This window comes from Phyllostomus discolor, chromosome 3 (assembly GCF_004126475.2).
Source record: "Phyllostomus discolor isolate MPI-MPIP mPhyDis1 chromosome 3, mPhyDis1.pri.v3, whole genome shotgun sequence".
NCBI classification, from domain to species: Eukaryota; Metazoa; Chordata; class Mammalia; order Chiroptera; family Phyllostomidae; genus Phyllostomus; species Phyllostomus discolor.
This window is the reverse complement of record NC_040905.2, coordinates 183,130,699-183,152,422: the sequence shown is the minus strand read 5'-3', so window position 1 is coordinate 183,152,422 and position 21,724 is coordinate 183,130,699. Positions and strand designations below refer to the sequence as shown.

The window sequence follows — 21,724 nt, the reverse complement described above, 5'->3', positions numbered from 1 at the left end:
TGAGGAACCAAGAAAATGAGAGTGTAGGGAGTGAGAGAAGGACAGTGCAAGCAGGAGGAATAGCCTGCATAAAGGTGCTAAGGCAGAGAAAATATGTCCCATTAGGAAAAATGAAGGTATTTCAATGCAGTAGGGATTGAGGAAGCAATAGGAGATAGACCTGGGAAGATAAGATCACAAAGGGCCCTGAATGCCAGTCTAAGAAGTAGAAATTTATTTTGAAGGTAATGGTAAATCATTGAAAAGTTTTGAGCAGGGAAGTGACAAAATCAAGTTTGTGTCTTGTAAAAAACAGTGGCTATAGTGAGGGTAAAGAGATTAGAGATCAAAGGCAAGAGATTAGGGAACTCTTGCTTTAATTTAGGCAAAATAAAAGATGAGGCCTGAAGCAAGGTAGTGATGGTGGGAATAGGGAATAATGGGTTCAAGTAGAATTCCACAGATGAAACTGATTAGACTTTGTAACCAATGGGATGGGGTGGAGGGAGTGGGAGTTGAGAATGACTCCAGGGATTCTGGGAGTAAACTGGGTGTGTATGTTGGAGCCATTTTACTGAGATAGGGAACACAGACCTGGATACTATTATAGGGTTTGTGTTGAATTGATGGGTTACATTTTAAATTTTAATTTAATGTAATTTAATTTTTTCCTTTTTTTTTTAAAGATTTTGTTTATTTATTTATAGACAGAGGGGAAAGGAGGGAGAGAAACATCAGTGTGTAGTTGCCTCTCACATGCCCCCTACTGGGGACCTGGCCCAAAACCCAGGCATGTGTCCTGACTGAGAATCAAACCGATGACCCTTTGGTTCGCAGGCCGGCACTCAATCCACTGAGCCACACCAGCCAGGACTGATGGGTTCCATTTTAGACATTTGAATTTGAGGTCCCTGTGACAAGGAAAAGCTAGACAGGAGGCAATTAGATACATAGATTTGAAGCTTGGGAGAACAGTCTATGGGGAAAATGTAAATTTGCCAGCTAGCAGCATATATGTAGCAGCTGAAACCATAAAAAGGTTTAGGATGACCAATTGATATACAAAATTTAGCCCAGACAATGTGGCCAGTTTTTTTTTAATTAAAAATTTTAATTAGTAGTCAACACTGTAAGCTTAATAAGTTGTATATAATAATCAACATTTCAAGCTTAAAATCTGGCAACATTGGATTCCCCTTCCTACCAAGTAAAGACCATTTGCAGAGACCTTTTGGCATCTCTGTGCCACACTAGAAGAAGATGAGTTGTCTTGGGCCCCACATTAAATACACTGTGACACGTAATCACAAAAAAATCTTGTAATGTTATGAATAAATTTATGATTTTGTGTTGGGCGGCATTCACAGACATCTGGGCTGCATGCAGCCTGTGGGCCGCGGGTTGAGCACCGCTGACTTAGAGTTAAGTAACAGTTGCTCCCTTTGAAGTGGACATGTGCTCTCCAATTCACCAGGGTTCTTACCATATTTTCATTGTTAATGCCAAGGCTAAGGGTTATTTACTGTTTAGCATTGTGTCTTTGATTTTGTTTTCTTATATTTGTCCAGTTTTACTCATTTGTATTGCTGGTATTTGGGTTTGCTACCACTGCATGAAGAAGATAAGTTGAATCCCTAGAGAAGGCAATACTGAATATGTATTCTGTGCTAGTTAATTTATACTTATGGCAGGATAATTTACCAAGTTATTTATTAATTGCTGTCTCCTATTCCTTGCCAGTGGGATAAAAAGGCAACTTTGTTCTCCTTTCTTCCAGGAATTCTAGATTTCTTGTCTCATGGAATTATTAATGGATTTCATATTTTCTAGTCCCAAAACAAAGTTCCAAGACACCTGATCTACAACCTTATCCAGGCTCTTGTGTGGGAGGGGAACTTAATTTAGCTGGGTGTTCTTGAGAAGAAGAAGATGGAGGATGTGCTGGGTTGGGGGAAGAGGAGTTGCCCAAAGATAGCGGGGGTCCAGGGACTTGGGAAAAAAGATGTAGCAATGGGTCCCATGAGTGACAGACGCTGTACAAAGTTCACTAGGAGGCATAGGACTTCTGACTGGGAGGGCTGATTTAATGGTTAGGCCACTAACCATCCATCTAGCACATAGTCTTGGGAACTGCAGCAAAAGATGCTGGGGTGCATACTTGGCAGAGATGTTGTATAGCCACCTGTCTTTGAATGGGCCAGATGGGTTTAGACAATGCATATCCTTGGGGCAACTATGACAGACTCATCCTGAGCTTTTTCCTGTGTGTCTTTTCCTCTTCTTTTTTTGTTTTTGGTCAGTGAATATCACACTAAAGAGGGAAAAAGACCACCCAATTATGATTAATATTAGATGTCTTCAAATCCTAGTAAATGGGAGTTTTGAGCTAAATTTAATTTAATTTAGAAAAATTAGGTAATGTGGTATTTCTTGCTTCTCAATGTTATGGAACAAATTTATACTCGACAATTATTATTCCATTTAATCTTTATAACTCCTTGAATAGGTATTGTTATCCCTGTTCACATAAGGGGAAACTGAGCTCAGAGAATATATATTCCTTCCAAAGGCAGAGCCAAGGATTGAGAACCCCCCTTGTACTGTGAGGAATCATTTGGATATAAATGACAGCAAATAAAATCCAACAGGCATAAATGAAATGGGAGGTATTGACTGATAACTGAACAGTCCAGGGGTAAAGCTGGCTACAGGTAGCAGGACTGATGCAGGGACTCAATTCAATGTCATCAAGGTTCAGTTTCCACTACTTGGCCTCTGTCTTCTGCACTGACTTTTCTCAAGTTTTATGTGGTAGCAGGTGAAAGTGATGCTAAAAATGTAATGTCACTGCCAACATTGTGACTTATGGGTTCCAACTGGTCATGTATCCATCCCTGAACTCCTCATTGTACTGTTCACAGGGGAATAGACTGCTTCTTCTGACAGGTCTGAGTCTCATATACACCCTTAGAATGAGAGTGTGGAGGGAAGACCACTCCATCTGCACGTGGACTGAGACTGAAGAAGTGAGAGTGTGGTATTTTTTTTAAAGGCCACAGACATACTGTTTCTAAAAAGGCATATGCATGTTTACTTTGGTATCAAAACAAAGTAAAATAGAATGATGTTCACTACAGCCCTCTCTAACTTCCCATTCTGTCTTCTGACCCAGAGCTGTGTCATTACTCTTTTATGATTTGAGGCTTCACCTGAAGTATGAATGCAGTCCCTCTGAAGGTTGGGGAAAAGTCTGGATGGGGCCCAGGGCAGGAATCTTGAAAAGAGGGAATCTATGGGAGACCCAAAAATCTGTGTGGATAGACCATTCAATGATCTCAATTCCTAGATCTTTTAATCTCAGAGTCCCTTCCCTGTGCTCCAATCCAGCTATGGTCAAATCTGAAGTCTCAGCATCAGGAGCTTCTTTGTCTTCTGAAATAACACAGTCTGACATCCCACCCTCTAACTTCAACCTTCAGATTTGTCCTGAAGATGATAATTCTTCTAGCTTGTCAGGACATCCATTCCATTGGTCCTCCTCTTCTTCCCGATTGGTGAACAACCTCTTGTCCTCTTTTCCTCCCTCCCCATGATAGACTGTATGGTCACTATCCCAAATGCTTCTCAATTCATTCTCCTGTCATCATTTCTACCTGGCAAAATCCCAACTCTCTGCCTCTGCCAGACGTGCCCTGTAGGAAGCGGCTCAGGCCTATTGGATAAAACCACACATATGAGTAAGCTGGTGCCACCATAAACTCATGGTCTACAACTAATGAAAAGCATTTATTCATGAATTCTATTAAGTGCCTGCTATGTGCTAGGATACTGTTGTTCTATGTGCTTGGGATACATTGGTGATCAAAACAGGCAAACTCCCTGCCTGTAAAACTTACTTCATTTCTTAAAAACTCTCACTTTCTACTAAAAAGTCAAGTCAAACCTTCTACACTTGCCTTAACTTCTCTTTTCTCTGCCCCCTAGCTGATGTGCTAGACCTCCACTTTTCAGAGGAATCAGAAGCCATCAGATGGGAACTTTCCATTGTCAAAAACCATTGCATATAACCTCCTTCCTTCCTGCCACAGTGAAAGGTGTCTCTGGAGGGGGCCTCCCTTGACCTTCCCAACAAGGATGGGTGCCCTTATCCTCCTCTCCCTGACCAGCACTTTCCACATTAGATTGATCTGTATCTTAGTTATCTAAGGGCTTATCTACCCAGTTTACAACTCCAGCATCTGTTGCTTAGTATCTGGTCAGAGGCTCAGTAACTTAGGGGTGAAGCAATGAGAAATGGGCGGGATTCTATTGTGGGGCGGGGCCTGTGGTGGGGCGGAGCCTCAGGATTCTCCTCAGACTTCTCACTGGCCACCTCAGGAGGCTTCATTCACCTCAGGACGCAGTCAGCCTTCTTGGCTTCCATGAGAACAGAGGTGGGCAGTTAAAGTCAGCCAAGATTCCAGAGGGACTTTTCTGGACCTCCCAGGGCCCTTCCCACTGCAGGACACACCCCCCTCCCCCTCGGTTTGTGGAACCTGTGGGTGGGGCTGCTGGGCTCCGGACTCCGCCGCAGAGCCTGCGAGCGTCCATGAGAAGCCACCCAACTTGCTAGTCCCTCTGCCTCCATCTCCCTTCCCCTCTCCCCCTTTCTTCCCTTTGTCTTCCAAAAGTGCCATGGATAAAGGTGTGGGGAACTTTTTTTGAGGGTATTGTCCCAGGAAAAAAGACATGGGCAGGAAGTTTCGTGTTAAAAGCCTAGTCAGTGTTAGTCTCTGTGTGGAGCCCAGGGCCAGGTGAAAGCAGAGCTGTCTTCATGGCACTGGGGGCACTGAAGCTCAGGAGGGCATGGCCATCGTGGGCCGGATCCTGGAGCAGAATCAGGGCTCATGCCCTGACTGGTGCAGCTCAGAGGGTTGGTTGGGCGTCATCCCCGCAGACCAATTCCCAGTCGGCACCTGTATGGGTGGCGGGCCAGGTCCCCAGATGACTGTTTCTCTCCCTCCCTTCCCTTCTCTAAAAATAAATAAAACATTTTAAAGAAAGAAAAGAAGAAAGGAATCAGGGCTTAGGCACAGAGGAGAATCAGCACCAGGAGGAAGTCTGGGCCCAGGCAGAGCCCACAGATAGGCATCCTTTCAACTACAGGACTCCTCCTACCAAGATCCAAGGAAATGGACAAGTGTAACATGTGGTCAGCACAGCAGGCAGGCCCTAAGGACCAGAGCTGGATCAGCAGGCCAGGCAGCTCAGAGACCAGAATACACATTCCTGGAAAATTATGAGATTTAAGGATCAGCAACAATTGTTCATGCTTCCCAGGGAGCCTGTGTTCCCAGCCAGGCCCCACCAGTATGGACCAGATCCCAGGTACCTCCAGCTCTCCTCTTCACTGTCCCAGACTCTGTCCTTGGGGCTGTGTCTCTTCTAGTTATCCAGGAAGTCCTCCTCCACCTCTCCTAGGAGGGAAATTTCTCTCAAAGGAAAATTCTAGTCCATGTAGAGAAAATCCATTCATTCTCAGGATAGCACATCCTTCAAAGAGGATAGTCTTTGTTTCTTATAACCAAGGATGTTTATTCTTTCCAAATAGCTTTGTTTCTTCTAATAGGTTAGTGGTATCTTCTGTCTTTGCTGTTTGGGGTATATGTTTTGGAAGTCCCAGAAGTCTGGACTTAGAGGAAGGAAGGAATCAAGCTTCACCTTATATTGAGATCCTGCTTGAGCTTCTCAAAAGTGACCAGGGCCCTGGAGGAAGGTTGGCTGTGGCACTGCACACCCGCCTCCAACCCAGCTTCATTGCTCCTGCTCATATGCCATATTTTTAAAATATTTTATTTTTTTCATAATACTGTCATTACAAAAAAATACAAAAAGACTACTATAAAAACATTCAGGGGCTTGTCAAAGTGAGAAAACCTAAAGACCCCACCCCAGGACCTTGCTGAAGCAGTCCTCTCCTAGCTCCTGCCCTATCAGATTTCTTTTTACAACTCTGGGAATGGGGTGGAGTCACACAGGCATCAAAGGGCTGGAAATTTCCCACACAGCCTCCATGAAGGGTAAGAAATAAGTAGCTTCACATATCACAAAAATGGGACTTGGAAGTTTGGGGGTGGCTAGGCCCTGAGTTCAGAGATGTGGGGAGAAACCTGACCCTGAATCTCTTGCTGGGGAATAGCTGCCACCTGACCCCAAAGCCCTTTCCCTTCCTGATGAGGACTGGGAGACGAAGCCTGCCCCCCATCTTTTAGCTTTAATACAGCAGGCCCCCTTCCCCTCCCCCTATCCTTACACACTCCTGAGAGCAACAGGGAGGAGAGAGCTTCCAGCTCTGGGGGGGGGTCTGGGCAGGGGAGCTGTCAGGGAGGCTGCTGAGGGCCCTGTTCACCTCCCTGCCCGAAGTGAAAAGTGTCTCGTGCTCAAAGGCCTGGTTCATGGGTCATGGACCTTCCCTTTTTATCTCAACTCTGGAGAGGCACAGACAGCCCTAGGTGAGTGCTTTGTGGGTGCGACTGTGTGTGTGATAACCTTGGACACTGTGGACCTGGGGGTGGGTTTGGGGTGGGAAAGCAGTGTCCTTTCTATCCTCTTCCTCCCCCATAGGAGGAGACTGGAGGGAAGGGAGAGAAGAGGTATTAGCAAAGCTGAGAAGGGAAAGAGGGCATGCTATGTACAGGCATGGACAAGGAATCTTGATACCTTCAAGTAGCACTCAGATCACTCTCCAGCCACTGGAGTGGGAACTGCATTCAAAGCTAATGATAAGAAAATTGACCCCTGGCCTGGGCTAGTTCTCCCCACCTCCCTCCCACTTCCCCAAGGCAGCCCAGCTCTGAAAGGGGTCAGGGACAGGAACATTTTCCTGAAAACCAATGGGTGGTTGTTTTTTTTTTTTTTTTTTTTTGCATTTTAGAAAAAGTTGCCAGTGTCCAGTGAACATCAAGTTGGGTGCACATTGAGTAGGGTGAGTGTGGGGGTATTGCTGTGGTAGACTCTGGGCTGGCTGGGGCAGAGCCTAGGAACAGGGAAGGTGCTGCTTAAGGATCTGTCGTGTCTGTGGTGTTAATCTGTCTGGGAAGCGAACTTTGAATTCGACAATGAGATCTCCCCGCTGGGTGGGAACCTTGGGGAAAGGAAGGCCCTCCCCACGGAGTCTCTTCACGGTGCCTGGCTTGATGACATCATTGCAGGGCAAAGGGATCACTCGGCCATCAATGGTGGGAATGTTCACGGTACAGCCACACAGCGCCTGGGGAAAATGAGGCAGAGAGTCATGAAAAGTGAGGTAGAATGACTGGGAAGAGAGGAAAAAATTAAAGTGGGGAAAGAATGTCCCTATCTTCCCCCCTCATCACCCATGCAACCTGACCAAGGCCGCACCTCCTTGAGGCTAATCAGAGCACTGTAGAGCACGTTGGTACCATCTCGACGGAAGTGTGCATGGGGCTTGTCTTTGAGCACAAAGACTATGTCTGCAGGGATGTTGTCAGGTGTGGCATCACCCTCTTTGGGGAAAGTGATCTTGGTGCCTTCCTTCCAGCCACGCTTGATGACAATGTGCAGGATCTTGTCCTCAGTGCGCACAGTTCGCCCATCAGGGTTGAGGCGCCGCCTTGTGATCTTCATACGTTTGGTGGAGCCATGGTAGATCTCCTCCAGGGACACGCGCAGCTCATGCACCACTGGTGGGTCCTGCACCTTGCGCCGAGGGTATAGTGGTTCTGGAGCTCGCCTTGGACCCCTACTTAGCCCATTGAAGCCAAAGCGGCCAAAGGCACCAAATGGGTCCTCATCATCATCCACATCCATGTCATCTGTATCAAAACCACTGAAGGGTCGAGTAGAGCGAGTGCTGGCAAAGAAGATATCGAAGGGGTTGGAGCCACCAAAGAAGGAGGCAAAGGTGGCATGGGGGTCTCCATGGAAGGTGTAGTGAAAGGAGCCACTGGAGCCACCTGACGAACCACCGCCAGTCTTCAGGCCTGGAGGGAAGAGAAGTTAGGGATGGTGTGGCTGGTCTGGGCCCCACCCCAGTCTCCTCTCCCTGCCTTCTACCTCCCAACTCATGGGCCTAGAGAAAGAAGAAATCTTTAACTCCTAAAGAGAGGGCTGCCTTAATAGAGTAAGAAAAGTCTCTGGTGAGATTAATTTTTGCTCTTAATTATATGTTTAATAAAGCATAAGTTGAGATTTAAAGAGGCTGTTATCCAATAGGTGGAAAAGCTAAGACTAGAAGCCTTAGACGATGTGACTTCCAGTCCTGTAATCTCTCTCAGGTACCAATGGCCCAAATATATCTCACAGAGCCTTGAGTGGCTGGCCTGGGGTCACATTACAAGTAACATCTGGCTCCAAAGATTTTGCTTATCTTCAAAGACACACAGGGCAAGAGGCAACTGGACGAGATTTGACCCCATAGGGGGCTAGTAAGTGTCCCAAATAGGGTGAGGATATAATCCAGGAGGAGGCCCACTCTCACTCTGCTTCTTGCATAGTTTCTCCTTTCCCTGACTTCAGACCAAATAGGAAATGAGGGTCCCCAAAAGCAAGAAAGCTCATTAGCTTGGAGATGAGAGGCTACTTCTCTAGGAAAAGTTCTCAAATGCTTTGTTTCCACATTTAGGATTCACTGTTGCACAGCTCCAGGGGGTGCCATTCACACATTGGATAGAGACAGACTACAATAGGAATGAAGCTCCCTGGAGTTATATAACACCAAGCCCTGTATCTCATAATACCAGAGCAGCTAAAATGCATGAATGAGCTGGCACATTGTGGGTGGTGACCCCAGCTGCTCTCTCTGAAGCTAGGTCCTCTCTAAGGGGCTCAGGTTCCTGGTGGCAGCCTTACGGAGGGATGGTAGTGGTGGTAGTGGGGAAAAGAGTGGGCATAGGAAGGAGTGAGAATTGATCTAGAATATGTAGGGTGGGGCCCAAGCTAGAGGAAGGGACTCTTCTCTTTGAGTCCTTTCTTTTATCTTGAATTTCAATTGGCTGTGGAAGCCCGAGTCTACATTAGCCTCTTATTTCCGGGACCACAAGGGCAGATTTGGATTTCATTAGAGAGGCCAAGTGGCAGGCTATTCAGAGACTCCTGGTGGCTGCCTTTTCACCCCTTCCTTAAGACTCAGGGTCTGTTCTTTCCTTTTGTTGAGGTCTGATTATCAGGTGAGTTCGAGAAGCTTGCAGAGCTCAGTGAGAGAGGGAGGTTGGGCTGGTGACAAAAGGAAGGGGTAATTTCTCTGCAGGGTTTCCTGCTGTACTGCTACCACCCCCTTTTCAAGCCAGGAACGACTTGTCCTCAGCTGGGGCTGAGCACGGAGTCTGTGCGCACAACAGTTCTGTCTGGGTGTTGGGGAGGAAGCAGGGCGGACAGAAATATAACCCACATTTCCAATCCTGGTTTTCCCTCCCCAGGCTCTGGATGTCTCTTTAAGGTTGTGCTGCATCCTCAGGGGCCCTTCTGGGATGCAGATCTGCATTAGAACCTAGTGTCTGGGCCTAGGGGCTGAGCTTTGCCCTTCACTAGGCTTGGTCATGCAGGAGGGGTGATGTTTCCAGGTAGCTCTCTCTCAGCTCCCACCTTTTTCCTGAACAAAGGTGAGGCCCAGTGCAAGGATGAGTGCAGTTCCTCGAGAGGTCACATGGTGGCATGGTGTCTGCACGGCTTCCCCCTTTCCCTACCTCTACTTCTCCCACTCCTCTATCCCAGAGGAAAAAGAATCTTAGCTGAGAGAGTACTGGGGATTCCAGATGTCTGGTGAATCTGGAAGTTGGCAAGTTTAGTAGATGAACAGGGAAAAAATGGAAGAAAGTAGTGGCATGGAGAATGAGAAGAGGGGCTGGGAGGACTGGGGTGCTTAGAAGGTAACAGCACAGAACACACAGCAAGGAAGAACAGAGGAAAAGAACATTCTTTTGAGTGCCTACCCTATATCGGGTACAGTGCATATGGTTAGCCTATATAATTTGAGGCAACACTGGCGAAAGTATGGAGGAGAATGTAAAAGAAAGGTACATGCAGTCAGGGAGGAAGGACAGTTCCTCCCGGGAAGGAGAGTCCTCAGCTGTGACTATGTCTCTTAATATAGCCTGACAGGTGCCTGTGGCTGGCGGGTGGCAGGCAGCCCTGAGGGGCAGGCCCAGAATTAGCAGCTACATCATGCCAGTGGGATGTGCTGGGAGGGGCCGCCCTCTCAGAGGCTTTATTTGGGCCTTTCCTGCCACCCTGTGTGTGGCCACCAGCTACCCGAGGGACAGGGCAAGATGCCAGCAGCAGTTTCCCTGCCACCCGAGGATCCCTGCCACTTCCTCAGGGAGCAAAGCTCCTCTCTGTTCTGGTGGCCAGAAGTGGGCAGGGAGGGAGCAGAGAAGGGAATTACCATCTCTTTAATTCAGTGCTTCAGTGGTTAATTCCCAGGCTGCTTAAGGGTCAAACTTTTATGCTGATGAATGTAAATGCTGTCCTCCCAAAAACCATATACTCCCTTTCTCTAACCTTCCCCATCAGCCAATGAAGCAGCAAGGACTTCAGGCAGGACTAATAAGGTTGGGAGGGAAAAACAGGAGGGGGAAGGCCTCTGATTCTAAGTTCAGACCTCTCTAAGGCCTGAACTTAAGCAGGGAGAAGGGCAGAGAGGGGCAGAGAGAGGCAGGGAGAACTATGGTAAGCGGGCAGGGTAGTAGGTGGTCCCTTCTCTCCTCTGGGTGTTAGTGTTAGGAACAAGTGCCTCTTCACCCCTTCCTCAGTCTCCAGTTCCCTGCTATGAGAACTGGGTCAGCCAGGACCCCAGACAAGGACAGGGGCCCAATATCAGGTTGGAGCACTGCTCTCTTACCTTCCTCTCCATACTGGTCATACAGGCCTCGTTTCTTAGGGTCACTTAGCACATCATAGGCCTCTGCAATTTCCTTAAACTTCTCCTCAGCATTGGGTTCTTTGTTCTTGTCTGGGTGGTACTTCAAGGCCATCTTCCGATAGGCTTTCTTGATTTCATCTTCATTGGCTCCCGATGGGATCCCAAGAATCTTGTAATAGTCCTTTCCCATCACAGCCACTGGGCCAGCACTGGTCTCCTTGTTTCTGAAAGAAATCCAGGGCCAATCCTTGATGCCTCTATTCCCTTCTGCCCCAGCCCTGCTGCTGATGACCCTGCTGTCCCTAAAGTCACTGTGTAACTCTCAGCAGGTCATGCCTTTTCTATGGGCCTCTGTCTCCCCATCAGTAAAGTGAAAGGTTTAGACTAGATGATCTCTTCCAGCTCTGACATTGTAGTATTTGGTGATTCTTTCCTCAGTTCCTGGGTTTTTCCAGCAGGAAGCTGGGGGCCGTGGCCCACTTCTTGGAGCTAGACTAAGACCCACGTCCTTGAGCCAGACTGAGGATCCCCAAAAGGCCCTGCCGAGTGAGGTAGCACCATGGACTGACAGACCCGTGCACAGAAGCTGGCGGAGATCAATGTACCGGGTGAGGTCACCTGAGTATCGTGGTCTCCTACGCCATGCCTCAGGCATGGTGCCCAGGCTAAGGGCAGCTGGGGCAGTGGCCTACGACTGGGGACTGGCCTGGGTCTTCAGCCAGCTGTCCTGGCCAGCCAGGCTGAGTCAGGGAGTGGGTGCCTGGAGTCCTCTCTGCCATTGGAGACCCCAGGCCTCCTTGCCCCCACCCCCAGATTATGCTAATTCTCACGTTTGACTCAAGTCAGAGGATGACTCACAGCCTTTGGAAACTGCCATTTCTAACTCCCTCATTTGTAGGGGGTGACACTGTCCTTTCCTCAACCAGGGCAACAGCTCCCTTTACTCATTTCCCAGTGTCTACACACAAAACTGTGTGTGAAGATATGTCTGTGCCACCTAAGCACCAATATTAGTGAACAAAAACATCCCAGTGGTAGGGCCTTTTTAAACCTTAGTTGTTAGGAGACAATTGGGCACTAACCACCACTTCCTTAATATCTTCCCTACCAGTCCCTCCCTCTCACCTGCCCAGTGGTTTAGGATCTGGCCCAGTGCTGGGCCCATACTCCTCTGAGTCCCTTCTAAGCTGGATGCAGGGGCATTTGTTATGTGAGGGAGAAATATAAGGCTCTAATTCTTCCATGCTATTTTCCCGCCACCCGTGTCTCTGTGGTGTATATGAAAGGAAGGGGACTTCTCTCTATCTAAAACTATTTGGGAGAATGTCCAGAAGCCATTCTCCAGCCCTTCTGAGATCTGGCCAACCCCTGCCAAAGCCCAGAGAACCAGTCTTTCTAGCAATGTCCTGGGCTAGCAACTCCAGCTAAGGCCTGCTTTTCTGCCTCTTGACTACTTCAGTGAGGGGTACAGGGTTTCCTGGCAGGAATGAGGGCTATAATTGGTAAAAGGTGGCCTCAAAGCTCCAGGTAGGTAGGGACAATGGCCCCACCTCCTGCCCCCACAGGGCCCGTAGCAGGTGGCTGAGTTGACTCATGGCTCTGGGAGTCACTTCACTCTGATGAAGAGAAGGCTCCATAAAGGCGGTCCTCCCCTTCTCCCCCTACCAGCATGTCATGCCTGATGGGGGAGGCTGGGGATGGAGGAGGCAGAGAAGAAAGAGCATCTGGGGGAGGGCAGCCATTTTCGGAAGCAGCAGTAAAAGCCGTCTGAGAGGGAGCTGGGGGTGGTCTGCCATCTCTACCACGACCCACACCTTCTTTCCCCTAGGATTGGGAAGGAATCCTAGCACACCAAAAGGGTGCCCCCAGAAAACTATAGCAGCTTCTAGGCAGAGGGCAAATGAAAGGCTTGCCAATTCTCCAACCCTCCTCTTGCTGTCCCTGCATTACCTCTTCATCCAGCCAGCTTCCTCCCGGGCACCCACCTGCTAGCTGTTCTAGACCTGTAATACACTTGCCTCCACAGACACAGGGCAATCTCTTTCAGGAATTGCCTTTTCTTCCTTCTTTCCTCCCTCCCTCCCCTACCCACAAGCCACGTGTTGGAATGACAAAGGAGCCCCATGGCATGGCACTGCCTTTGATGGAGAAGAATGGAGAGAATGTTAATGCAGAGACAGGAATGAAAAATGAGGAGAAACGGCAAGGGGACTGGTATAGGGAGGGGAGATTGTTGATACAGAAAATGAAGTACTGATGGACAGGAATGAGGTAGAAATGGAAATGGCTGAGGTAGGAGACGAGTTGTCAATGGTTGAAGGAGGGATGTAGAGAGTGAAAATACTGGAGATGTTTGTTGGAAAATGGGTGGATGCCTGAAGGGTTTGGTTCAGGAGACAAATGATAAAGGGGTACACTTCATTCAAATGTAGGGGTGAGGTAGGAGGCTGTTGTATGTAATGAGGATGAGATGAGGATGAGATGGAGGAAGCAAGTAGGCCAAGGGTGGGGGATGTGATGTGGAGAAACTGACTTGGTATGGTATGAGTGCCATTCTCCGGAGGACTTACCGAAACTTCACAAACCCATTCAGCGTCCACGCTCGAAGTTTTAAGGGCTCCAGCTGAATTTTAAACATCAAGCTGGCTAGAAGTCTTCTCCCAGAAGTGTGGGAAGCTCCGGAAAGCTCCTCGGGCCTGTAGTGGGGTTGCTGCTGGGGATGGGCAGGAGAGCACTGTGCGCTTAAACATGCCCAGCCCAGCCTCTCACCTCTGATGGCTCCACAGGAGCCTGCTTGGAAAGCTGCAGCTTTGGAGTCACCTCCTCAGGTTCTCAGAGGCACTTGCCCGTCAAGGCCTGTCCAGTGCAAGCAGGAGCTGGACCTGCTCCCCAGGTGTGGAGAGTGAAGTGATAGGGTCCAGAGGCCACCTGCTCTCAGGTGTGCAGCAATGTCTGGCTGATTGTGAATGGCTGAAGACAGTGTGACAGTAAGGCTGGCAGTGCGTAGCGTGTGCTGTGAGTGGCAGGTGTGTACCTATGACAGGTGTGATTGTCTGTGAGGGCCTGAGAGGCACTGAGCTCCTCTCGCGTCTCTCTCTCTCTCTCTCTCCGGGGAGGACCCGACCCTAGGACCCAAGAACCTACTCAATGAAGTCACTGAATGGGGAGTCTCCTCCCTCATAGATAGGAGGGGAGGGGCGGGGCAGAGCTGAGCCCCGTGGACAAAAGGCGCGGCGAGGAGAGGAGGGGAGGAGAGAGGGAAAGAAGAGAGGGGAAGGGAGGAGAGGGAGGGGGCCTGGGCGGAGGAGGGGGGTCGGTGATGTCACCGGTGCTGGCTGGCTGGGCCGTCTCAGAACCAGCCTCCGCCCGGTGGAACCCAACCCGACCCGGCTCGACCGACCCTCCCCCGGCTCAGGACGCTGACTGCCCCCTGTAAGAGGGACAACGAATGCCTTGCAGAGTCCAAGTCCCCCGCACCCCTACAGCAGAAGAGCCGATGGGCCCTCAGTGTCCCAACCCCCTGACACCAGGACCCCTGGCTTCGCGACGCCCACACTCCCAGGACCCCCGAATCCTAGCTCGGCTCCCTCACCGGTGAGGAGCCGCAGGTGCCTCCGCGGTCCGTCAGACAGCCGCTGCCCCCTCCCCCAGCTCCGGCTCCGCCGCCTCCACTCTGGACAGGAGTCGCCTGCCCGCCGGCCGCAGAAAGCGGGCCGGGAACCCGCCCCCACGGCTCCGCCTCCGCACTGCCCATTGCGCCCTCTGCCCGTCACTCAGCACAATCTCAGTTGTAATTGGACAGCTTTCTACAAGTGTCTTAGTGATAGCCGCCCATTCCCCACCCCTGTCACCCGGCCACACGCGCACACATTCCTGGCTGTGCTTGGTGTGCTCTGATTGGTGGACTTCTGGGATCAGTCAACCACACCTCTTCGCTTATCTCGTCATGTCATTGGTGAAAAGGACAGAGGGCGGCAACTCCACGCGCCCTTTGATTTTATGGTTGGTCTGTGGGGCTCAGACCCCAGCCGGGAGGTGGGTTGCACAACTACAGTAATCCAATCTCCGGTTTGGGAAGGTGGGACGTACTGGCCACTGCTGGAATCCCGGGAGAGACCTTCTGGAACCCGTGCAATATCAAAGGGAGCCTTAAAGGAAAACTGCACCCACCAGTTGGCGGTGACTCTGGGCGGTTTCCTCTCATCATTTAGCGGGGTAAGGGAGAGAGCAGTGCACTTTGGGAGGTGTAGTCTCTGGACTAGGGTCAAAAGGTCAACCCATTCTTAACCTGTCTTCCATCGAACTGTGAACTCACTTCGACTTGACCTAATTTAGCTTTACCTTACCTTGACCCCGAGGTGGCCTGACGTGACCTAACTGAATTTCAAAACAGGCCCCGGTAGACTGCAGAATTTAAGTGCCCTTATGTTGTTTCCTTTGTAACCGGGTAGTTCCCCCCAGTTCTAACACCTCCGTGATTCCCTTCTGAGTCCCTTTTCATTCTGTATAATCCCCACGTCCCAGCTCCCTCATTAGCAGCTTCTTCTCAACAAGCCCCACATCCCCTTAAAGTTCTCTCTATAATCTTCCAGTCCTACTTCCCCTTTGAGTTCCTATATTTTAGCGCCCCTGCCCCACCCCACCCTTGCTCTTTCCTCGTCTTTGCCCCATCTAATCTCCCACCTTTCCCCAAGATCTTCTGGCTTATCCTATTTTTAATCTTTTCTGCTCCCATGCTCTCTCCTATTCTAGCTTCCCTCTTTAACCCTTCATCTCAGCTCCATATGATCTTTCTTAACACCCTCAGAATCTCCCATCTCAGTCTCACCCCCACCCCCACTCCCCATTAAATCTCAACCCAGTGTCCCCGCTGTTCAGAGCAGGCAGGGCTGCGGAGGCGGTCACCAGCGGAAGCCGACGCTTGAGCAGACACGGTGCCTGGTGCCTGGCGCCCACGTCACTGTCTCCCAGGCCCATCTGTGCTAGAGGGAACGGGGGTGGGGAGGGAGTAACCCTTCGGTGAAGAGGGGAAGGATTCTTGGAGGGTTTGAGGAGAAAGAAAGGGCCAGAGCAGAGGCGGACACCCATGAGGTCATGCGAACTAGATAGAGCTGGAAACTGAGGGTGGGAGAAAATCAGTATCTAGCCAACAAAGCAGAGCAGAGTGTGAGGGAGGCCTGGGGGTCCTGAGGTCAGGTCTGCGTAGTCTCCACTACCTGTCTTCTTTCTAGTACTCACTATGGGAATCCCAGGTGTAAAGGGGTGTGAAGTGTGAAGAAAGGAAGTAGTTTGCTGGATGAGAGAGGAGGGAGGGACGATGGATGAGGAGGAGGAGGAGAGCTGGGGAAGAAGATTGGTAAGAGGTAAGAGAAGGGGGAGTCGGGAACACGGAATAGAAGGCATGGGAGATGGGGTGAACAGCAAAAGGATGGGAAAGAGATCATGGGGTGAGGAAGAATGATGAAGGGAGGGGAGGTGGGGTCCACGAGGGAAAGGAATAGTGTGACACCGAGACGGGCAATGTGGGATAAGGGACCTAGGACTGGTGCTGCTTCCTTAGATCTGGGGGTTCTCACTCCTCTGTCTCCAGACTCATGGGGGCCTGGTTTGTGGGTGGCCTGCTTCCGCCTATTTCAGTTGTGTATGTGGCCTCCTCCAGTCTTGCCTGTGCCAGCATTGGAGGCAGAAGTTTAGTCACCAGCCCCCAACCTGGTCCCTGCAAATGCTAAAGTGTAGGCTTAGACCTGGAGGGTACAGGGCAGTGCACTTAAGTACTATGGTGGCACAGACTCCATTGTCTGCTGGGCTCCCTATGCTGCCCTCTATCCATTGCCCTGGGTGTCAGGTGTGTATGTGATGAATGGGGGTGACGCATAGGGTAGAAGAATGCAGGCTCTGGGGGCAGACTGTTGACCTTGTGAGGCTGCATCTGTGCCTCATTTCCTTCTTTGTAAAATGGGGATATACAGTAGTGGTACATCTTAGGGTTATTGTGAGGGTTAATTAAGGTAACTCGTAATACACCTAGTTCTGAGCTTGGCATATAGTTAATGCTTACAAAGTTAACTGTTACTCTGAATGTTCACAAGATAATCTCAGTGTGTGAGTGCATCTGTAAAGTTTTGATTCTGATTGGGAGTTATTTGTGCTGTTATGTCTGTAATGCAGTTTGTAAGAGTCTACTGTGTAATTATTTTTGTGTGGCGGTGTGCCTATTCTGTGCTATTTGCTGTAGGTGTGTGATTTGTGCTAGTGTAACACAATGTGATTAAATGACTATGTAGGCCTATGTCTACAATGATGGAGTGGATGAAGTGTGGCTTCATGGCTGTTGTCACACTGACATCGTGTCTGCTGCGATGTCTGCATGCATGTGTGATCACGTCAGTTTGCCAACACCCCACTCACTCTCCCCTCTCCCTCCCATGGAGACATCATAATCCGAAATGTCCCTCATTTCCTCACCCTGAAGGAACCGGAACCTGGGGCATGGGTGGGGGTGAGTACCAGTGAGGAGGTGTTTAGACAGCACATGTTCCCTCCCAGACTGCCTATGGGAGGGGGAGCCTGCAATCCTGCACATATTCTAAAGGCTCCAAAGGAAGTGTTTCCCCCTCTAGCTCATTTCTCCGTCCCTGTCTTGTCACCATGGCAGCAGTTGCCAGGCGCTCCCCGCGGTTGCTAAGAATCTGGATGTGGGAGGCTGCCAGGCCACTGTTGCCAGTAGGAAACAGAGAATCCTGAGGGAAGGAAGACTACTACCACAGCTGCCAGCTCTCTGCAGTGTCAGGACTAGCCCTTTGACCTCCCTGTCCCCAAGTTGTATGTATCATTTGTGATGGTACTAGAGTTGGTAGGGGCAGACTTTTACATGAAGCTGTAACTGGAATACTGAGATCTATATTCTGAGGAGAAAGGGGCTCTAGCCTGAACATTACTACCTTTAAGGTTAGGAGGGCCCTTAGAAATTAGTGGACTACCTCATTTTGTTCCCCATAGCCTTATATTTCTCCCTGGAAACATCTCTGCTTGATTTCTCCAGTGGCTGGTGCTTATTACCTAATGCTTCTACCTGTATAGGAATGCTACATTGACCCCATTACCTGGATGCAGACTGACTTCGTGAGGTCAGTCCTTAACATCTCATCTGGGTACATACTTCATGCTGACACTTGAGCACAGACTTCAGTCCCACTCTGAGTCCCAACTTGGGCCTCAGCCTGAGACACTGACCTTATTAGTCTTAGTCCTGAACCAGATAGTTCACCAAACCCAGCCTCAGGCTAAGCCCTCCTCCTAGACATGGATCAGCCCTCATCTTGATTACAGACATTTGAATTCATCTGAAGATTCCATTCTGAGACTGTATTCTGACTGAACACTGAATAGTGATCTAACCTCCCTGGTACTCGCCTGGAATCTCTCTGCATGTTGTGAACCTACACTGACTAGTACCATAAGGGTGAAAGAAGTCATTCTTGCCTTGGGATGAGAGGGCAGTGCTAAGAATGACCAGCAGAGGGCGTGCAACATCATGTTCTAGAGGCAAGTTCCCCAGAGCCAACCTGGAAGGAGATATCAGGGGTATTGAGGACCTTGGATCTTTTCTTTCAGGTCAGACCCAGAGCTGCAGGCATAACAGATGTCTAAAAGGTTGAACTAAATAAATTAAAGTTCCGTCGCTTCCTCGGCTTTTTGGCTAAGGTCAAGTGTAAATAAATTAAAGTTCCTAATCCAGTGATGCGGATGCTTTGGGGGTCATGTGGGTTCACACAATCATGGATTACCCTACAATAAGCAGGGCTCAGGGCTGGGCACTCCCCAGAAAGTCCTTAACCATTTACTGGCATCATAGGTCTCAAGGCATCCCCCTCCCCAAACTCAATGCTTCTTTTAAAAAAAAAAAAAAGATTTTTATTTATTTATTTTATTTTTAGAGGGGAAGGGATGAGAGAAAGAGGAGAGAAACATTGATGTGTGAGAGATAAGTCATTGGTTGCCTCTTGCATACCCCCAAGAGGGGACCTGGCGTGCAACCCAGGCATGTGCCCTGACTGGGAATCAGACCAGCGACCTTTCATTTCGCAGGCCAGTACTCAGTCCACTGAGCCACACCAACCAGGGCCCAACTCAACGCTTCTGTTGTATGCTTATACATCTTCACCACCTTCCCTGGTATCCAGTTATCTTTCGGTCCTATTGAGCAGAGATTTGCCTCTACTCCACCTTTGGCCTTGGCTCTGTGCTTGAGGTCACGTTAACCTTATAGGTCCCATCTGCCAGGTATCAGCCTCTGCATCCCTCAAGTCTGCTCCTCCCTAGGGTGAACACCCCTCAGGCCTTCATGGGCTCTTCTTCTGCTTCATTCTGTCCCAGGCACTAAGACCATGTTTCCTTGCCTGGTTTTAAGTTCACGGAGCCTGATTTAGATTTTTGATTACCTGGCTTCGTTTTTTTTTTTTCCTCTATTTTTTTTTCTTTTCTCTACTTTTTCTATTTTTTTCTAGAGATGTTTCCTGCATGGTTTGTCTCCTCAGTCATTGTCTAAAGGACTCTTGAGAAGCTGTAGGAATATGTAGGCACAGATTCAAGACCTGGCTTTCTCTCCAACATTGTGGAAAGGGACTGTACATCACGGGGCAGAGCCCTGTGCTCTGCTGTGCCACCTGGACAGAGCACCTGGCTTAGTTTTTTCCTGGGGTGCCAGTGCAATTACAAATGAGCCAGCCTGCTCCTTCCTCTGACTCTGAACTTGGTTGCATGTAGCCTCATGTTACATCGTTTTTTTGGTAGCCACCTCCAACTGTTCACCCATACCAACTGCAGACCGCAATTTCTTTTCTTTCTAAGCTTCTAAATCACATCTTATCCATTTGTGCCTGTTATGATTTTGAAAGGAGTGTATATTTACTTTAGAAACAAAAATACTTGAAATAAATTAATTTTAAAAATTGGCAATACATAGTTTCAGGGCAATCCCTGGGCTTGGAAACCTCTGTACTTGATGCTTACTTAAAGGGGAGACAAGGAGGGACTGACGAGCTCGCTCTGGCAGCACATACAAGGGAGGACCCCCAAAACCCATAATTTATTTAAAATTCTGTGTTTTTTTACATGTTTAAACTTCAATCACCTTTAAAATACTCTCCATTTGATGCAACACACTTATTGAGACTTTTTCCCACTGTTCACAACAGTTTTTGAGTGTGTTGACTTTGATGACTTTTAGTGCTTCTGATGTTTTCTGTTTCACCTCTTCCACATTGGCAAAAGTCACTAGCCACAGGGCAAGATTGGGTGAATAGAGAGGGTGGGGCATGCGGATCATGCCATTTTTTGGTCAAAAACTGCTGAACACTTAGTGTGGTGTGGGCAGGTGCACTCATAAATCACCCATCATGAAATGGGCAAATGTGTTAAAAGAGTCTTAAAAAAAAATCACTGAAGCCAGATGCAGCTCCTCACAATAATGCCAGCTGGTACTGATGCAGACGGGTTCCTAGAACACTCACCTAGTGGGGGAAGGCTGTACTACGGGGGACCCGCCCTCCAGAAGATAATTCCAGGGTTTTTTTTTGGATCCTCCTTCATATATTAAAATTGAAATGATACAGAGAAGATTGGCATGGCCCCTGTGTAAAGATGACATGAAAACTTGTGAAGTGTTAGATTTTTTTGATAAATATTAAATTGTAAAATGGATGTATATATGAATAAGTATACTACAAAACAAAAAATAAAGGACTGAAGATTCCCAGCTGGCTTGGCTGTGACTTCAGCACTGTGGACAGAGGCCACAGGCAGTTCCACAGCTATGCCTGGGACTGTGGTTGGGTGGAAGATGATATACATGTAACTTTCAGATGGGGCCAGAAACCCATGCTGCTCACTCAGTATCCTACAGGGTATAAAGCTCTTCCCCTTATCAAACTCATTCTGTCTTCACTCAACCATCAGCCCAGGAGGCAGACAGAAAAGGGGCTATTTTCTAGATTTTTACAGATGAGGAAACTAAGGTTTAGCCAAATCAAACTTCAAGTAACCCTTTGGGTGGGGTGGGACAGAAAACACATTACTCCATGTTTAACAAATGTAGCAGCCACTGTTTCCCTCAGGGCGATGAGTTTCTCTAGCAATAAAGAGGAGTGCACTTGAGCCAAAGCAGGAGAGGGTGGGTGGAAGTCTGTGTGGAACCAAGGCTCTAGTGTCAAAGTTTCACCGGGGGCCACATTAGCCTTGCAGTTGCCTTCAAAGCTGAATGTAATTTTAGGACTGTATAAATGTAACTACTCCTTAACTAGGGGCAAGGAGCTCGGTGCTGCTGCCAGGTAGAAACAGGGTGCTGGGCCGGATTCGGCTTGCAGGCCTTGTGTTTGCCACCTGTGCTCTAGCCAGCCCCAGGAACAAGTGGCAGTTGGTAGAAGGAAGAGTTCTGGGAGGGCCAGTCATGACTGCTGGACTGAGGGTGGGGATGTTCTGTGGGTCATTAGGGCCCACAGAGGACCAAGCTGTTATGCCCCCTTTTCTGTCTGAATGCTTGGCTTCAGTGAACCTGGAGACACGGAGAAGGGAACCTGTAGGATGTTATTAAGATGCCTCTGAGCCTGATAGACCTCCATGGGAAAGCTCCAGGGAGGAGAAGTATGGAAGCCATGGGAGTGAAAGGGGTGAGTTGTGCAGGTGGCAAGAAATCCTGTGACATGGCTATAGGCCTGGCTACTTGTGTCTGTCTATTCCCAGTGAGTAGAAAGAGGAGGTGCTAGACCACAGAGCAGCCGATTCCTTGAGGTGTACTTCGAGAGGCAGTTGTCAGTGTACTTTAGACAGAGGCCATTGGCTGTGCCTCCAGCTATGCCTAGAACTGTGGGTGGGTTAAGAACATGGGTA

At 49.0% G+C, this 21,724-nt stretch overlaps 1 protein-coding gene, 1 non-coding gene and 1 pseudogene across 4 annotated transcripts; 1 reads left to right on the top strand and 2 right to left on the bottom strand.

Moving 5' to 3' along the window:
• Positions 1-5,255: 5,255 nt before the first annotated feature.
• DNAJB5 (DnaJ heat shock protein family (Hsp40) member B5) lies at positions 5,256-14,557 on the bottom strand. 3 transcript variants are annotated; one of them, XM_028517603.2, is made up of 5 exons: positions 14,430-14,557; positions 13,408-13,550; positions 10,817-11,061; positions 7,360-7,961; positions 5,256-7,228 (listed from the first exon to the last, which is right to left on the bottom strand). In XM_028517603.2, exons 2-5 carry the CDS (start codon positions 13,473-13,475, stop codon positions 6,995-6,997), a joined length of 1,149 nt encoding a protein of 382 aa, XP_028373404.2. In that variant the 5' UTR covers positions 13,476-13,550; positions 14,430-14,557; the 3' UTR covers positions 5,256-6,994. The 3 variants fall into 3 exon arrangements, with proteins under 3 accessions (XP_028373404.2, XP_035877763.1, XP_035877764.1); XM_036021870.1 differs by having other exon boundaries at positions 13,408-13,547; XM_036021871.1 differs by lacking the exon at positions 13,408-13,550.
• Positions 14,558-19,344: 4,787 nt separating this feature from the next.
• Positions 19,345-19,536, bottom strand: LOC114514137 (annotated as a pseudogene).
• An 875-nt stretch (positions 19,537-20,411) lies between these two features.
• LOC114513846 lies at positions 20,412-20,514 on the top strand. Its single transcript, XR_003685880.1, has one exon. It is a non-coding gene; the product is annotated as a U6 spliceosomal RNA (small nuclear RNA).
• The last annotated feature ends 1,210 nt before the right edge of the window (positions 20,515-21,724 follow it).